Raw genomic sequence first — 19185 nt, forward strand, 5'->3', positions numbered from 1 at the left:
ATTGAGTGCTCTTGAGAGTAAAGCTCTAAGAATGGTTTCAGCCAAGATGTAGAACAGATGCCATAGATGCCACCACAGGCTTCCTACAAGGAACCAGCTGCACACTTCAGATCTATCCTGCAGCAAATGTAGAACAGATGCCATAGATGCCACCACAGGCTTCCTATAAGAAACCAGCTGCACACTTCAGTTCTATCCTGCAGCAAATATACTGGGCCTTGGAGCAGAGCATGCCAAATCTATGCAGTGGTGTGGAGATGCAGACTAGGCACTAGAATTGGACCTTCCTCTATCCCCAGGTTCAGTGTTCACAGTAATGGGATTTGATCTGCCAGCTGAAGGCTAGGAGATGAACCTACTGAATAGCCTGCCTGCCTAAAGAGCAATTCTGTAGCATCAGGTCAGAGGTACACTTCTATCTGGAGTTATTAACATCTAAAAGAGCTGTATTATACAGAAGACAAGGTTGACATAACTGGATGAAACAACATAATTTCCTCTTCTTCTTCTACATACAATTTGCCAAGCACCTGAGACACGATTATCTCCAGTGTGAAACAAAGCTTCTAAAAAAACAACAGAAACCCCACCTGGTATGAAGAAATGTCTATTTATTACATTAGGGCTGGAAAAAGACAAGGAAAACCCAACCTATTAAAGTCTTCCATCATAATAAACGAGACTTATTTGGTTACTGTGCCTTCTAACAATGACTGATGAAGTGGCACTGGCCTGGGTGACAGGAGAGGTACGCAGGGGGAGAGAGCTGCGATCTGATTCAGCCAGCCACTTAGGAGTGTCCTATCAGCAGAGTGATAGATGCACAGCTTTAAACCTAATACAAAAATATTAACACTTTTGGACATTAGTCATCACTGTTATATCTCTACAATATAATCCTTTATACTGTACAGCTATAACATAAAAGGTGCAATTCCTTTTTCTTTAAAAAAATCACACACAGCACATGTTTTTATCATTTTATTTTTAAGTATAAACTTTTTTAAACACTTTACATAAATTAACTCCTCTGAGACTAATATTTGATGTACAGTAAATTGTAATTCATATAAAAATCCATAAACAACTTGTCTCACATAATTTACAAAAAAATCAGGGTTTCCTTTGCTTATCTGCAACAAGGATTCTACTTGCCATTTCCCCCCCCCCCAGGCAAACCATGTTAGCATTGTAAAATCCATTATTAAATTCCCATGGTAGCATAAGTCACTTGTGCCAATGTCCTTTTAGAAAGCAGCACAGTTTAAAGCAGTCGGGTTGTCTATAAACAGTAATTTTTGCCCCACATTTTAAAATTAACAGATATATAACACATCCTATGCAGTGAGAAAGAGAGAGAAAAAGAGAGAGAGAAAGAGACTACTTCTGGTAAGCAAAGGTCAACAATTCAGTAATATTTGGAAACACTGTATGGGTCTGTATCTTAATTAAATACAGTGCCTCAAAGGAACAGACAGCCTGTTGCAAAATCTGTAGGCCTTTTTCTTTTCTTTTTTCTTCTTTTATTTTTTTAAATACTTTTCAGTCCAACTTGAGTGCAGCGATATGCATATGTAAACATATTCTTTAAAGCAGATCACCTTTAAGGTCATTGAGAAAAAAAAAGTTTTGTCATTAGCAGTATCATTCTTCTGGAAGGCGCTCTTTTTGTTACGGAGTCTGTTCGGATTGTGCTACAGAAAAAAATCTGAGCAAAGATGTAAGCTTAGGCTCAAGTAGTAATGCAGCAAAACAGTTTGGTCTCCTTTTTAGAAGACACTGGTACACAGTCTCTTTGGCAGCCTGAGCTAAGCCAGTGTGTTACCTCTTTCCTATCTCACTTTGTCTGAGGAACTGTATATTGTTAGCGCTGTCTGCTAATTCTGGATATTGCTCCACAGAGAGTACATAGTACCCATCGTATCCTTGTACCTTTCCAGCACTTAACAACTGCCTCTTTTCTCCTTCTGTCCACAACCTGGCGCCTTCCTCTCCATCTCTTACTCTCTGTTGTTCTCTGGCCCAGGCACTGGAAAGAGCTCTTTGCCTGGCTTGCTCCAGTATTCGAGCCTTTTCCTCATCAAGTGTCATGCCATAGCGGACGTGAAGTGCCAAAGCACCATACTGCATTTCAACATCAGCAAACCTACGAGTCCTGCCGTTCACCACAGTGGTGGACTGGGAAACGGTGACGTTGATGCCGTTCTCCAGGGCCTTCCGCCCGCTTGTCAGCCTCAGTGTCCCAAGGTCACTCTCGGGGGAGGTGGTCTTGATAAAATAGTGCGTGTCCTTTCCCTCAACGGTGAAATGCAAGTTTTCTAGGTAGTAGGCGTTGTTCAGAACAGCTGCCACTTTTATGCAGTCCTCATTCGCAATGTTGAGTACATTTGTTTGTACTTTGCCTTGATTGACAGCGAGCATCACCCCTTTCCCAATCAGAGACTTCACTGTAGCAAACCACAGCCATGACTTCTCTCCACCGGATTTCCGCCTGCTGACCTGCACTTCTGCCATCTTTCCCAGGGAAAGGAAAGCCTTTGCTTGTCTTGCCACTTGTTGTTGCACTCCAGAAATTGGCTGTAAACAAGAACAGACAGAAGTTTTACCAGCCATCTGTAGCCCTCTAGATGCCAAACAACCAGGCTTTCTTGGTGTGCTGCCCATGGACAACAACAGGATATGCCACAAATGACATTGCCAAGGAGTTAATTAAATCTAGATACTACTTGTTCTGTTGAGTTACAAGACCATTTTGTTTGATAATGATGTTCAGTACTTTGTGTCCCCCTGAGAATCTGCACAAAAATAACATCTAACTTCAGAGGGCTCACGGGGCTGCACAGGACAAACCATTGCAATACCAATATTTGATATGGATAAGAGCTATCTTACACAGTGTCATCTCATCCTCTGAGCTTGCTTGACAGTGATTCCTATCTACTATGAGTCCATCCAAATTGTGGATTATTTTGCAGTTCATGAAGCTGTGCTTTGGAAGAGGAACAAGCCCTTCCTTACGCTGAGTCAGGAGACCGTCTCTAAAGTAGCTGCAGTCTGTTACCAAAGGTTCTTATAACCCCTAAAGCTGCTAAAGGAGTGGAATCAAACTGTAATGGTAGTCTTGACAGTGAAAGAAGCAAACATTACAGAGCAGTGTGGTGGAATACTGGAGACTGGTGCCTTTTCTTGCAAATTTTTGCAGAAACTGATAAAAGGGGATGAGTTAAAAGGCTGTGGCCGACTCAGTTGTGTCAGGTTTCATTTCACTCCAAGTATCAACATGCTGTCTAAAAGAGAAGAGCAGCTTCTCCCTCCAGAACTTCAGATGGGTGCAATCCAGAATCTACAGTATTTTGTTGACTGCTAAGAAAGACGAGGGGCAATGAATCAGAAGAAGCAACAGGCAAGTCTGAAAAAAACTCACTTGGTATTTACTGTTTTGCCATCTCTGGAGTGTTCTTGTTGAAAAGGAAGGTAGGCTATACAGGGGAGGAAATAAGAGGTGCAATTGTGAGGTGCAAAAGCACAAGATGGAAAAGCTAGGGTAGGAGAACCTGTTAGAAGTTTATTTTGACTGTTAAGAGCTGTATGTGGCCACATTAAGCCAGATGAACTCTTGGTAAAGAGGAAGGATAGCTGGGGAATAGGACCTATGAGAACATCTAGAAACATAGGAGCAGCTAGCAGGAATGGTTAGCTGCACTGCTAGGTAGCAGTCAGCTGTGGCTGGGATGAGACCTTACAACAGTGCAGAATAGGCACATCCTACCTGTCTGACCCTGAGTCTTAAGAGCAACAAGCTGTGAATGAGTTTGTATTGACAGAGGTGAGGAGGAGACAGCTGCAGTTGTCTCAGTAGGAAGATGTAAACAGCATTGGCTGCATTTTTGAAATGAAGTACTTAGTTTCTGTAGATGAATCAGTTTCTCTTTCCAGTTGACCCTGTTCTCCCTTCAGTAAAATACTGTTTGACCCACCTGATTAAACTGCTGACAAATGAGGCAAAAGCCCGTTTGCTGCTCAGTTTTTCCAAATTTCTGGATGGAAGACTAAACAGACTCCTACAACCTTAATCCAGTCTTGCTGCTAATCAAGGGCTGGCAAAAGGTTTGCAAAACCTAACCTGCTCTGCTATGAGGATGGCTTTCTGGAGGGCACAGTTCCTGAGGGAATTAAAGCTGTCTTGGACTCTCAGCTCTTCTTGAATGGCAAATTCCTGTCTGCACTTGCTAGCAAGTATGGATTTCAGCTGTTGTAAATCCTAGAGGAAAGCTATTAGCATAATGTATATTTTAGATGGCACGCTCATGACTGAAAGCAGCAAAAGGCTATAGCAACTTCACAGTGACAGTTTATTAATTTTTAACATGTATCCTCTAAGCTCTGAAGCAAAACCTCAGAGCTCAGTAAAGCTCACTCACTTCAGAATGTTTCAAAATACAAAGTGGCTTGTGTGTTTACTTCTGGCTCCTGGTTGCATGTGAATAGTCACAGCTTCTTCCTACTTGAGAATTTTGGATCTGTTTTCCTCCTGCTTCTCTCTTTTTCTCTGTCAGGTCATATGACCCTGGCACTCCTCACACACATTCTTGAGATCTCTCCTAAAGACTTTTGACAGCTAGCTGTCTGCTCTCATCTCTCTGACCCGGCTGGTTCTTTCCCTGATGCACCTTGGTTTATGTTAATGGATAATTGCATTCTTTAGCTTTGGAAAGCTGAATAAACAACTCCTGATGTTTTTTCAGTCATGCCTTATGACTGGTCTGTTATATCCTAATGCAGCCACTTTGCCTGGAGTACTTGCAATGCTCCTCCTTTACTGCTTCTACTGTTCATGGCAGATGGAATTCTCATGCTGTGCTCAAAGGTCTTTCCCTGTTATTCAGTCCCTGGCTATTAAAAAAAAAATAAAAAAAAAAAATAAAAATATATATATAGTAGGTCACTTCATGCATACAAAATTAACTTACATATGCTCCCTTCTGCTGGGACACACTTCTAATGATTTTTAGTCTAAGTTACGTTGTAAGGTTCTTCAAGATCATTTACTTTATAACGTTCTCTACCTTGTTCTTGTAAAAAAAGATCTGATTTTGACTGCTCATGATAGGATTACCCATTTTGCTGTCTCTTAACACTTTGCAACTGAGAAATGTAGGGTTTTCAAGGACATTGGTCTTTGATCTTTGAGTAAGTTTGATTTGTAAATATAATTTTTTTCAATAGTATATTCAGAGTTTAACTTCCACATTTTTTTCTTCCATAATTTAAAACTGCAGCAGGTTTTCACAACTGAAATTAATTTTTTTCCTCACAAAGAACTTCATAAGCACCTGGAGTTTTGGTTTTCACATCATGTAATGGGTTTTACCTCAGGTAATTTAATTTTCAATATTTTATCTTTACATATAAAACATGGTTAATATTAAAGAGAAATAAAACTAGCAGTGCCTGGTATACATAATTTATGTCACCTGTTCTTCTGTTTATTTCACAGACTACTACAGTATTCAGTTTCTACCTTCAGGCAGAGTGTTACGACAAATCTAATCTCTGTAGTTTCTCCAACAAAACTTAGACATCTTTTAAGGTTTTTAAACTTCTTTTCACTGATTATTGTCTTAAGGCATTTTTATTATTACTGAAAGCAAACCAAAGCTTACTTAAAATGCTACCTAACTTTAGCAAATCTGTAAGTAAAAACGCCACTGTAAATTCTGAAATTCTTTTGGAAGTGGATAAAAACTACAGGTTTGAAAAGCGCTATTCAGATTTAACTGCACTACAAGTAATCCTGTCAGGATTATCAATGCCTAACAAAATCTGAATAAAAGGGAACATTCTGTCTTGTTCCATTTTTATGTTTGGTTTTGTTTCTTACTGGTACGTCCTCCCATTGCTGGCTCTTCACAAGTTCATAAGAAGGTTCCGTTAAATCAAATTTTGGAACAGGGAAACCAGGAATGGCATTGTGCAGGTGGAAGCCAAATGTCACCAGCCAGCTGTTAACATCTGAAAGAGAATTATTAACAAAAAACAATATAAGAAATATAGAATTGTTCTGTATTTTGCAGTCATACCGATTTTACATGGAATCGTTTTTGGCATAGTTGCTTTCCTTCTGTAAAATGAAAATTATTCAGGTCTTATTTTGATATGGATGGATTTAACTTTGTGCTACAGCAAACCTGTGCATGAAACCTGAAGCTGAGCTATGCTCATTTGAAAGGCATTGCAGGCTTCAGCAATTCTGAAGGCCTCAGTGACTTCCAGCACAACTATAGGAGCATAATTGAAAGTGAGGATTTCCTTCTAAATACAGCCTAAACTATCTGGGATTTCGTGGCCAGGGGGAGCACGCTCTGTGTTTCATGTTCACCATCAAAACTTGAAAAAAAAAGAAGTATTGCAGAGCACATCTCTACTTTTGTTTATACATGTGTTATTGTAATGTCTTCAAAACTACCCTGAAGTAAAACCTATATGGACAATTACCTTTTTAAATTTTTGTCAGATATTTTATGTTAATTCAAGAGAAATTTCCCCCTCTTCAAGATGAAGTTGGACTGATGAAATGAAAAGCTAATGAAATATATTACAGTTTGCATCAGTAAACAGACAGGATACTGCGTTAGCATTAGAAAAGATTATTTATGATACGTTTTATGTTCTGTTAAAAATAAATAAGGGATGCAACAACTAATTAGTTAACAGTTGTTGGGCCAAGAATGGGTTCTGTGCCTTATTACTGTAATTTCTACACTATCTTTCACAAATACTAAGCTTAGCCAAAGTTGGCAGAGTGCTCCTTAGCAAGTCTAGTAGTTTTCCATTTAAGAAAATAAGCAAATAAATATATATAAAAATAAGCATGAGGAAATAAGCAGAACAAGGAACAAAAGTTTTCAAAATGTTGAAAGATTAAAAAATATTTACCTTAAAATAGCTTCTAACCTTTCCAGATAAATGATGTGCTTCATGAGGGTCTGTATCTAAAGCTGCCAGTAGTCAAATGACTCATTCAAAATGATAAACTTATATGAGCACCATGTATCTATATATACCACACATAAAAGTTATTTAAAGAACTAAGACTGTATTTAGAGGGAATTTTTTTTAACTAACACACAATTTTCTATGCCACAAAAACATCTGATTGCAACTGCACCCCTTACAGCACACACAAATGAAAGAGGACAGATTCAAAGGTCTGTTATTGTCCTGACTCCTGAGCAGCCCATTAGAGCACCCTGCTAATAGCTGCTGTTTGTTAAATTAATGCAAACCCTCATGATTTCCAGGATGCTTTGCTGAGTGTATTCTCACAACTTGTGAGTAAGTGGGGTTGAGTCCCTTCTGCAGTATGGCATTGTCTGTGTAAAATAATTCAGATTATTTACTTCTATTCAAATATGAAAATTCAGATGTACCTGAGTAATGCATTCTTCAGAAACTTCTGGTGACATGAAATCAGATTCTTTTTATTGTATGTAGAGCAATGAAAGAAGCTACACATCACTAACTCTAGGCCCACAAAAAGCATATAGGCTCCCTAAGACCTCAGCTATACAAAAAGTGACACATTAGCAGCTTTGTGTTGCCAAAAAAGAAATTCACACTCCTTTTCCTATATCCTACTCCACTTTCCCCACTCCTGGCTGTGTAATCATTACTTGCTGCTGGCCCTGGAACTTACTGGACTTCTTTCTTAACCAAATTACATTAGTAGCCTTGCAAAAACTTCCCTGGCAAGTACCAGTTAACTTCCAGTGATTATTTACTGCCATATTAATGAGTTAAATTGTCACAGAAAAACTGCTTCTGCCCTTGCTCCCTACAGTCCTCTCTCCCTCATCTCTGGTCTTTTGGTCCATGACAATGACATTTTTACTACTCAATAGCCCAGAGCCATGAAGAAGCCTGTAAGGAGATTCTCATGAAAGGGTCTTGAGGGGTTCTTACTCTTGTTCTTGCTCAAGGAGTCTATTTTTTATTGCAAGGGCACTGTGTAGTGGATTAATGATTGGAAGAACCTAGGGCTCCTCTTTCCTAATGCCCTAAAATCTCTGTCTGAGGCCCTTGTTGTTACAGTTTAATCACTGGGAGAGGAAGAGATGTGTTCCACTGGTATTACAAAATATACTTTGGAAAATCCAACCTCTCTGTATACTGAGGTGCTCTGAGTTATCTTTTTGAGTCAACATTCCAATATTAAAGCATCATAGGGACTGTGTAGGGCACAAGGTTTAGGTTAGTTACCTAAACCTGAAAAGCTAATAATGGCCTGTGGGATCCTATGCAGCTACCTAAATCAATGTCTAAATGTAGATAATATATTTTCAAGATATTTGCTGTTTTGCTATTCCTGATAAAGCATGTTTGCTGTAATTATTCTCCTTGTTACGTGCTTAATGCTTCCTCATACAGAACCTTTCCAAATAGGACATATGTAAGGTACTTCACCAAGTTGAAATGGGATGTCTATAGGTCCAACATTCCCAAAGTAAAAATCACTTTGTTTGATCAGGTTCTAAATGCTAAGTACTTTTCTGAACAACAATCTTCCTTGAAAATTTCTCTAGCATTCCTCCCCAACAATATCCTCAGCCTCTAACACAGGTAATCAGATCATAAGAGGGTAAATTTTTAAGCAAGTAGGAGTCGGTCTTGCAATTAAGTAACATTTTACCTGTAATGTAATCCTTTACATCGTGTATTTTACTGGCAGGGTTGTTATTTCTAAACATGTACAAATTAAAAGGAGCTGGATCCTTCCCAATTCTCTTCCAGATTTCAATATCAGGTGTTGTCCACCGGCCTGCCAGTATGTCATAATCTCTTTCTCCGAAGTGGACTAGCTTGGTCAGTGGGTCGTATAAGCCTCCATGAAATCCTATTACAAGCTGGAAGTCAAGGTTAGAGTCGAAATAGATCTCTCCGTATGCAGTATATTGAATTTGTTTCAGCATGAGACCATTACTACTGAAAACAGCCAGTGGTGTCCCTGTATTGTCTGATGCAATGTAGAACTCATCTCCACTGCTAATTTCCATGGCAAAAAGATGCCCTTGCAGATCATAGTAGAGAGATGTGATTTCAGAACTTGAATGGTTATAAACATGAGTGATCCTGGTTGGGTAAGTAAGGTCTGCATAAAAAAACTGAAGATGCTGTCCAAGGCTAGTTTTAGTGGAAACTCGTCGTCCAAGTCCATCGTAACGGTAAATCACTGTCCACCCGCTGCCTTTGCTATAGACCCGAGTAAGAAGGCCCTTTGAACTGTACTCAAAGATTTCAGTGCCCCTCTGACGCAGAAATCCATCTTCATCTAAGCGGTACTGCACATCACCCAGCCGAGTTATTCTGTCTCTCAGGTCATAGCGAAGCGGTGTCAAACGGGCACTACTACTGGGGTTGAGCAAGTGGAGGTTGCCGTTCAGGTCATAGTTGTATCGCCACATTATTTTTTCATTCAGATAAACTGTCTGGAGCTGACCATCTACATCATACTCATAAGCATATTTCGTGGTGTTGGCAAATGGCCCGATTTTAATTTCTCTTTTTGTCACCCGTCCCATGTTATCATACTGAATTGTAATCCAATACATTAACGATCGAAATATTTCATACTGAATTTCCTTGATGCGACCGTGTGCATCAAAATGCTTAGTGTAGGTCATTACAGCTGTTGAAATGATCTGGTTAATATCATAATATATAACTCCAAATTTTCCAAATTGTTCAACTTTGCCAGATATATCATCAAACTGGTAGAGATCGATAGGCAGTGGGGTTTCATTGATGACACCTTGCATGCTGGTCACTCTGAAGCTATTGTCATAGCTGTAGTCAAATCGGGCATTTACCATTCCGTCTTCGCTGAAGCGGAAAATCTGCCTGTCAATCAACGGCCCGATTTGCCTGTATCTAATTGTGCAGATAAACCCATCGCTTTGGAGGTTTACTGTTTTCAGGACTCCTGCTGTCTCATCATAAGTAAAGCTAACTCTTGTAGTATCATATAATATTTCTGAGAGCTTGGTCTGCCGTCTGTACTTGAATAACACTCTTCGGCTTGTCCCCAGGAAAGCAGTTTGGAGGAGCTGCCCTTCCTCGTTGTAGTCCATGATGACAGAGGCGTTACTTTCTGGGGGGTTGTAGATATTCCGGTAGTAGCCGATGGAGCGGATAGTCTGCATGGTGTGACGAGCAACACTGGGCATGGTGACAGCAGCAAGGCGATCCAACATATCATATTCAAAGATATACTGCCGTTGGCTATGAAGCAGAAGAACCATTGACTGAAAATTAAGAACAGATTTTTACCATGTGACAAATGGTAGAGCACATCCCCCCTCTCCCCCCCATATTCTGATGCTATTTCTTCACAAAAATGTGACGTTCCCACTTGAGAAAATTATCTCCTCTTTAATTGAGTTATCCTTGACCTTACATGTTGTTAACATCCCCCTTCCTAATTTACTTGGATGCTTAATTGTTAGGGGTTCTGTAATTAGTAGTTCCACATCCATAATTTGCTACTTGTTATGACTGTATCACTCTTTTATCAAGCACTCACAGCTAAACAGCAGATTGTCAATGGATTCAGATAAGTCATGTTTAATATGGGAAGAAGTAAAACTGTCTTAAAGCCATTAACTCATGAGGAGAACAACATATGGGAGATACAATTTCCTCCCTACAATTAGAGATGATTTTTGAAGAATTTGAATAGCCTGAGATCCCTGAATACTGTGTTCTTCTTCTGTAAGCTTTTAAGACATAGGCAAAACAATTGTTCGATTATTTGTATCAAAAGGAGTTACTTGGAACTGTTCTGACATTTTTCTGATGCGTGGTTATTATCTATCATAAGTCTTGATTAAATTATGCCTGCAATGACTAGTGAGCAGTACTTGCTGAGCAAAAGCTTCAGTAGAAATATATTAAAACCCCAGAAATAAATGGATTCTCTTTTTGCATAGCAGGCAGGGGATCTCACAAGGGGGATTTTCACAGATATTTCTAGATTTAAGAGCTATCATTCAGCAATCCTTATACATGAAAAAGATTGCCCATCTTTTGCCTATTGTTTATTTTGATGCTACAACATACAGCTGCTTGTAACTGTTAACAGCTCTAACTATTTAGAACAAGAGATTTTCTTGGTAGTGAAAAAAAAAAAAACAATGGCGAGGAATTTACAAACAAATTATTTTAACCTGAATTACACTGCAGAGATCTAGTCCCTGTATCTTACTATAAGTGTTAAGATAAAAGGTAAATACAGATGCTTCTTGTTAGTGACTGGCCTAAATAATTTAAAAATATATTAATTGCTAGCAATTAGCTGTGACAGGATAATATATCTATTGTATAAAACATCCCCCTAGGAATCACATGTTGATACTTAGAATAATCGAACCACGATTCCACTACCTGTTTTTGCTTTGCATGCAGCAGTCAGATGCTGCAGAAATTCAGCACATTCAAAGTTTTTTTTTAAAACCTGAGTATTCTTTACCTTTTCCAAATACGTGTAGCTCCAAGTTTTCCCATCAGCAAATACTCTAGACACAATCCTTCCCTGTCCATCATACTCTATTTTTTCACTAGTTGTCCCTCGCTGTATACTGCCTATTTGGCCTGCAGATGAATAGGTGACATTGACAGCCATCAGCTTGCTGCTTGGTAGCCACAGGGTGGGGTGTCCCGATGTGTCGTAGGCAATCCTCAGCAGAAATTTACGGTGGTCATCGTAGATCTTTTCTGTCTTTGTGGTTCGATCAAAGTCAACTGAAAGGAGGTTCCTGCCATTAACCTTTTTAAAGCAAACAAAATGACACAATAAATCATACTGTTCAAACCCCAGCCACCTATTATTTCCACAACGCTAGCTATTCTTTAAATACCATTTACTGTGATTGATCTGCTGCGCATGTAAATTATTTTAGCAACATCTTGATATGAATGTAGTGCACTATGTTAGCATCTACTTCAGAAGGTCTCATTATATGGTGTTGGATTTGCTGTCAACTGTTAAGAAAATACTGAAAGATGTGTACCAAAACCTTATATAATAAATGTGGCCATTTCAGAGTACAAGCATGTTTTGCAGCCAGTCCGAAGTGTATCTAGCAAATCTATTGTCAAAACATAGTCAAAATATACGCTTGCTTGGTTCATAACAATCATGCTCAGAATGAACCAGGTTCTAATCCTCCATAGCAAGCACTTTTCAGAATGGTAAATACAAAATTAAGATCTTCATAAGCATGTTAAGTCTTCAAATTAGGATTAAACAGTTTTTAGAATGTAGGCTTTTTTCCTTCTGGATCAAATGGAAGTTTAACTCAGTATACTATCCCCTGTTGCCGTATATTTATGAGGCTGAAATCCTTAGTAGAGGATTATGTCTTTTGCCTAGTTAATTGACCACTTAAAGCCAAAAATGAATGGAAATCTAATGAACCACTGAAAAATAGTTAAAAATGCTTTGAAGTTCACAACTATTTAATTTGAAATTAAAACCTTAGCCTAGATACATTTATGTTGAAAACGATATTACTTACATATGTAAACTACAGCAGTGGATAGTGATGTCTCTGTAAAACTTTTACACTGAAATCCCCCCAGTCCTTTTAGTATTCCAAATATGCTTTCAGTGTCATTGAATCAGTTCTCATTTTTGTATTTATGAAAGGAAAACATCTGTTTTTAGTTTCTCACATTGGTATCTTTGCACTTCTCTGTATCCCTTTTGCACTGAACTGTTTTTTAGTGTTCTCAAACATGTCCCTTGGTTTTCTTGGCTCATCTGCAAACCCCTTCTGTGTCCACTGTGTCTTTTTAAAGCTATTCCAGGTGGGGGTGAAACACTGGTAACTAAGAGTTTTCAACACTGTATTTTGCTAAGATGTGGAAAGTAGGGGACAAATCGACATACAGCTATGAGGATTAATAATTTTTTAAAAATTCCTTTTCAAGTACTTCATGCATACATTACAAAGAGGTGAAGAAAGATGGCTAAATAGCATTCAGAGAAGAACTAGAGAGTAGATACCCTGACAAAAGAAATGACTGGAGGATTTTTTGCATTTTTCAGGGCAGCATATTTAAAAATCCATGTATCATGGATGTTGGTACTTACACCCTGAGGCTAATAAGCTTCTAAAAGACCAATATAAATTAAATACTTTATTACTGGCATAAAAGGTATTAAAGTGCTGGTGATATGTCATAGGCAAATATGAAAAAAAATCCTGCAGAAGCTCATTTTTGCTTTTATCCGTCTATGTATCTACATTACCTTTTTCTTTTTTAATATGAAATAATGAGAATAATCTGCAGTGTTAATTTAGGAACAAAAGTCATGTTTCATGTAAATCTTCGAAGTAAGGAACATAAAGTCTAGCAGATGCAGAACAGCTATTTCATCTATTTAATGTGCCATCAATTGTTATTGAAATATACTTAGAAAAATTATTGCTAAAAGACTGATTCTAGAAATAGCTTAAACTTAATTCTGAAGCATTCCTATTCCCTTCCTTTTGTCATGTAGTTTTTTTGGTTTTGTTTTTGTTTCTTTTATACTTCTTATTTTTCAGGTAGCTTTTGCTTAAATTTCCCAACATGTAATATTCTCTCATTTGCCTAAATTCACTCTTACATCTTGCTTATCTCTGGCTTCTATTTCTCAGCCTCTCCCACACATGGCTGCACTTCTGCATCTCCCTGCCTGTTTTGCTTCTCTGATTTTTTTTCTCCTCCCTTTCTGTCCATGTTCCCTTCCTTATTTTACATTTTATCATGATTTTTATTAATTTTCTTGTCTATCTCTCAGGCTCAGATTCTGAAGTGAGAATGGGCACTTCCCATTTCTGAGTTGTCAAAGAGGGAAGGGTGATTTTATGGTTAAGGCAGATGTCCAAGCAATTGTGGTTAATTTCTTGGCTAAGCACATGCTTCCGGTGTAAATTGCAGCAAAGTACTTAATCTGGCTGTCTCACTGCCTTATCTGCTAAATGGGATAATAACCTCTTTTACCTTCTCACTTTCCCTCTGTCTGGGCTGTGTAAAGGGAGGATATGAGGGGAAAGAAAGGAAATGCCTCTTCCTCCAGCCAGATTCATGCTTCCACATTCTGCTGTGATGGAGCTGTTGCTTTCAGACATGAGCTTCTGGTGAAATTACGGCTGTGCTTGCGTTATCTTGTAATATAAATGGCAATTATAATAACAACAACTTCTGGTTATATAGCTTTTTTCAGTATGGGGCTGAAATAATATGTCAGCTAAAGTACTGCCTTCAACTGAAGCATTTCTTAACAACAGCTTTGCTACCAAAATGCTTTTACAGAAAAACTGGAACATTTTCAGTGTGTTTATGACAGTCACTCTTCAAATATATTTGCAATATGATGATAAAAGTAGTAATTCAAGAATATTCAATTAGGAAACACTTAACAACACAAAACTGTTGACCATCCTGGCAATGTTAAATAATGCATATATGAAATGCAGTGGAAATGTAGAGTACATTTACTGGCAATATATTCTGTCACTGTGCTTTTGTCTACATTTGTCTTCTTTGCTGAGAAATGTTACTGACCTCTCTGCAGATAGAAAATATGAGTTCCCTAAGGTGTTCTTTCTGTTGTTTTCTTTCTCTATTTTCCTACATACTCCCACCCACCCTGAGTGACCTTTATGTAGTATTTTCCCATGTAAATCGATTAAAAAAAAATCTTCATTATTTTTTCTTTGCTGACAAGTTTCTTTACTTTTTTCTTTCCATTTTTCTCTTATTTTCTGCGTATTTTCCACCTGCCCTAATGTTCCTGTTTGTATATAATTTTTTAACAACTACAATTTAATCATCATCTATAATCTCTCACTTTCCCCTTAATCTTGTTAAATCTTTCCATCGTCTCTGCTGTTCCTTTTTTCCTGCTGACTCTTCCAACTTAAAGTTGCCAATGAAATTTCTACTACCTCCTCTGCAACTGAATGCCAAAATATTGCTTAACTTTTGAGAATTGGACTCATGGTGAGAGGCTTCACTGCCCAAACCAAATGCCATTGGTATGGTTATTTTATTTTCTCTTGAGCTTCTTTCACAAATGAATTGGCAGGTGTGTTATCCCACTGTGCTCTGTAATGACATGTCTATGAATGGGAACCACAAGGATTAGCTCCAGAATCATGGCTTCTTTTCTCTCTTCCTTATCCTATTCCATCTGCCATTGCTAGGTGCAAGTAAGTTGTTCTTAAGTAGCAGCTACTGTGCACAATAATCATTCCTTCTTGGAAAAAATCCATTCTTCTTGCAGAGCAAGTGGTAGAAAGGAATGTAAGATATATCATTCCAGTCTTTCTCATCCCCAGAGGAAGTTTTAAAATATTTTAAGATTTAAAATGTTGTTTTACCTCTTAAGAAGTCAAGTGGTCTGCAATTTGATGTACTTCCTAGGCCTTATTTTAAAAAAAACCAGTTCTAATAATACACCAGACTGCCAATGTAGTCTTGAAATGGTACCCTGGCAACTCATTGTTAAATGCTTAATCTCTGTTGTCTTTACCAAATGGCTGTCATAAATCATAGTTAGCTTCTTACTTATAATTCACTTGTTATATAGAAAGAAGAAATGCCAACAAAATGGTAAAGACATATGTTAGAGGAATATGCTGTACACATGCACACACAGTTAAATCCATTCTGCCACAAATAAGTATGATTTTTATTTAAAATACAAAAGGAAGAAAATCCTAGGACTGTGCTAAGTTATGGTAGACTAATTTAAAACAGTGTTCAAAAATAGGTGTGCTAATTCAGTACCAGAAACAAAACCGGTGAAGGAAAGCAGAAAATTATCCTTTTATCCAGATTCATTTCAATACATTTCAGGCTAAAACCCAACTGTTTAAAGTCCACAGAAAAGAGCAATTAGTAAGGAAAACAACCTATAAATGAAATAATGAAAGCAAGTGCTTCCAGCTATACAGTCTGCAGTAAATATTCTGTGGTTGTTGGATGGCAGTGGCAACAGGAATACATTCACATTTCCTCTCACTTAGTAAGAATGCAGTAGATACCATGCATGTTTGCATGCTTACCCGAAGCTTTCGGCCAAACACGTTGACTTTTCCCTGAGTTTGCTCTTTCCGGAATCGCCATTCCACCACGTTCTGCCCATTCTCCCCTGGCAGGGTCATGTTCCTCTTTGCCACTGTAGGGTTGGCAGTGCCAGCCAACACGTGGGGCTCTGTTTGATAGTGTGAGTCCAGGCCACTGGCATACAGAATTCTCAGTGAGCCATCATAACCAATCTGGTAGCTATTTCTCAGCTGATCTGAAACGGTAAAAAAGAGAAGCAAGAGTTATCTACGTGTATTACATCACATGCTCTTTTAAAGCTAAAAATCTCACTTCACACTATTTCTGCACCTATTCCCCTTTAAGCCCCTTTCTCTTCTTTCCAAGTTTCCCTGTTAATGCAAAGTAGGTATTGTGACTACTTCCATAGTGCTAAAGCTATTTGGTTAGAAAACATATTTAATTGTATTCTTCTTGCAATTCTTGCTTTACCAGCAGAGTTCTTTTTACATACATACAAAATCATGTGTGTATCACCCCTTCTTCCAAATGCTATGTCTCTAAAATTTCCCTCTGATGTATCTGATTGAAGCTGCCTGCACCATAATAGTTTTAAGATCTGTATCTGCTGAGAAATCTTTTGTTTACAGTACCTTGAACCATGGTATAGAAAGAATCAATTGATGATAAGTTGGAAGTGATGCTGACATCTTCCTCTCTGCTGGATGACTCAATGTCCACTGTAATAGCCCTTTCCATTTCCCCATGAAGGTTAGTGACAACTCCAGTTGGGAATGTAACATTTGTTAGACGGCCTTCACTATCGTAGCTACAAAAAAAAAAAAAACAAAAGAAAAAAAAAGAAAAAAAAGAGTCCAGAAATGATACATAGCAGGAACGAATTGTTTTCATTTACAAGTAAAATGAACAAAAATACCAGCTATTCATATTGTTAAGGCACTTTTGCTTTTTTGTGCATGGGATAGGCACAGCAAAGACTTCAAACGTGCTTTGAAGTAGTCAGAAGACAGCTTAATATACAGGAGCCTCAATGGTGATAGCAAGAGCAAACAGATGGATCTTCAAGCTCTGCAGATTATTCTTTGAAGTGTGACCAGATCCTGCTGCACATCTAATTCGCCATTTCAAAGGGAACATATTTGTTGGTGCTAAATTCTGTAGCATTCTGTACTCACTCCAAATTATTAGACTCTATTTTGCCCTTGTAGGAATCCTCACATTTTTTCATAAACTGGGTATCTGAATAGGAGTGTCTCTTGATCCTTACCTATCAGTGATTATGCAGACCACCTGCCCTCTGGTTCCTGCATGCTTAACATCCCTTGTATTATTAAGAGAAAGAATCTGGGGTAATACTTAATCTACTTAAGCTGCCTGTAGCTGAAATCATAACAGCTAGCTTATATAACTTGGTAACTGTTGGCAGATCACAGTTTGAGTATTGTGGCATAAGCTATGCAGGACATGCTTTTTTTTCATGGCTCTACTGACATTTCTTTAAACCAAGAGCTATATATGCATTCAATATGAATAGGTAGATACAACTTCTATAGTTGAAGTAGACCTATGATGCCTAAACCATGTCTTTTCCTGTGCTGTGTTAGGTATACTCCATTGGTACAAGACTCAAGACCATGCTCACATCCAAATATGTGATGTGGTCACGGTATAGAGACAAAGCATTATGTGAGCTTCAGGTCATAAAAGTGCCTTTAAGATTAGCTCTTCCAGTATTACAGCCTGAATTCATCAGCCTAGGTGTTCAGGTGAGCTCAGGTGAGCTGAAGCTCATTGTTTAGAAGTATAGTCTGCCTCTACCTGCAATGAAGAGAAACAAATACCCAAAATGTGATTCAGCCTCCATATGACCTGTGCGCTCTCACGAGTTTTCCATTACTCTCCCAAGACTGTGTAGTGGGAAGCTGAAGAAAGCTTTAGTCTCTTACAGTAATTAGAACATGACCTTGCAGGTCCTCACAGTCTGCTAGACATTTCATGCTCACAATTATCATCAAAATTGCTCCTTCTGGGAAAGAAATGCAAAACACAAAAAAACCCAACAAAAAACCCGAACCAATCAATGAAAAAAAAACCCCAAACCAAAACCCCAACAAAACCCCAATATTCTAAAATAATCTTCACACATATCACTGAGGCTACAGGAACTCTCTTCTTATATTGAAAAAACTAATTCCAAAATTTTTTTTTTAACCCACAACACACTGGCTTTCTCTGAACAGCATGAGCACTGCACAGCATTGCTGTAACTGAAAGGATTAGGTTAAGGAATATTTTTTCCAGTTTGCTTACTCTGTAGATTTGACAGCTTTTTGCATACAGTCATTTCCATCCTTTTAACACAGTTGATTTCCTTTGTTTATATAAGACTTACACTTAGCAATAGGAAAAAGAAAAGAATGTTTACACATCAGAAACTATACTGCAAGTCTGGGAAATCAAGTGGGAAAATTTATTTTTTTAGGTTAAGTATATTTCAAGATAATAAGGTTTCTTCTAGTGTGTTTCTAGCCCTAATTTTGGCTCTTTTTCACATATTGGACTTGGCAAGCTGAGACACTGCATTTCTGTGGGAGACTGAAACAAACACACCCACGTTCCTTGGGCATGAATGTGACTGCCGGCCTATCCATGACCTTCACTCTCATGCCTCAGTTCCATAAACTTATTTTCTTTTCATGCCCAACTTCCCTTTTCAATTTCCAGGGGAATGTATATTGTCCAATTAGTGTCTCATCCTATTTTCCACTTTATGTTTGAAAATATATCAAATTATTTTGTTGGAAATTAGTTTTGTCCTTTGATTCCAGTAGCCAAATATTGGTCTTAATTTCAAACAATGCTTACTAGAGCTGTAGAAGGTAAGGTTTCACTGCAAGAACTTTTTACCCTTTGAATCACAGAATTTCTGAGAAATTAATTACCACATTTCTGTTCAGTCACTTGAGTTGAAAAATGCTGCACATCAGTAGTACTCCATACAATGTGTGACTTTGCTGTAGTATTCAGTGCTGAACACTGCAATTATTGTTTTATGTATTCTTGCTTCCA

General features: G+C 38.1%; 1 protein-coding gene across 1 annotated transcript in view; it reads right to left on the reverse strand.

The window, feature by feature from the left end:
* Window positions 1-968: 968 nt before the first annotated feature.
* The window catches only part of TENM3 (teneurin transmembrane protein 3), a 404704-nt gene continuing 386487 nt past the window's right edge, over window positions 969-19185 (reverse strand). The window contains exons 26-31 of the mRNA XM_030449605.1: window positions 16749-16924; window positions 16116-16351; window positions 11525-11821; window positions 8690-10301; window positions 5882-6012; window positions 969-2577 (exon numbers count right to left, since the gene is read on the reverse strand). Coding sequence (XP_030305465.1) covers window positions 1822-2577; window positions 5882-6012; window positions 8690-10301; window positions 11525-11821; window positions 16116-16351; window positions 16749-16924 — 3208 coding nt within the window. The 3' untranslated portion in view covers window positions 969-1821. The remainder of the gene's footprint in view (window positions 2578-5881; window positions 6013-8689; window positions 10302-11524; window positions 11822-16115; window positions 16352-16748; window positions 16925-19185) is intronic.

Source organism: Calypte anna, chromosome 4A (assembly GCF_003957555.1).
Source record: "Calypte anna isolate BGI_N300 chromosome 4A, bCalAnn1_v1.p, whole genome shotgun sequence".
NCBI lineage: Eukaryota > Metazoa > Chordata > Aves > Apodiformes > Trochilidae > Calypte > Calypte anna.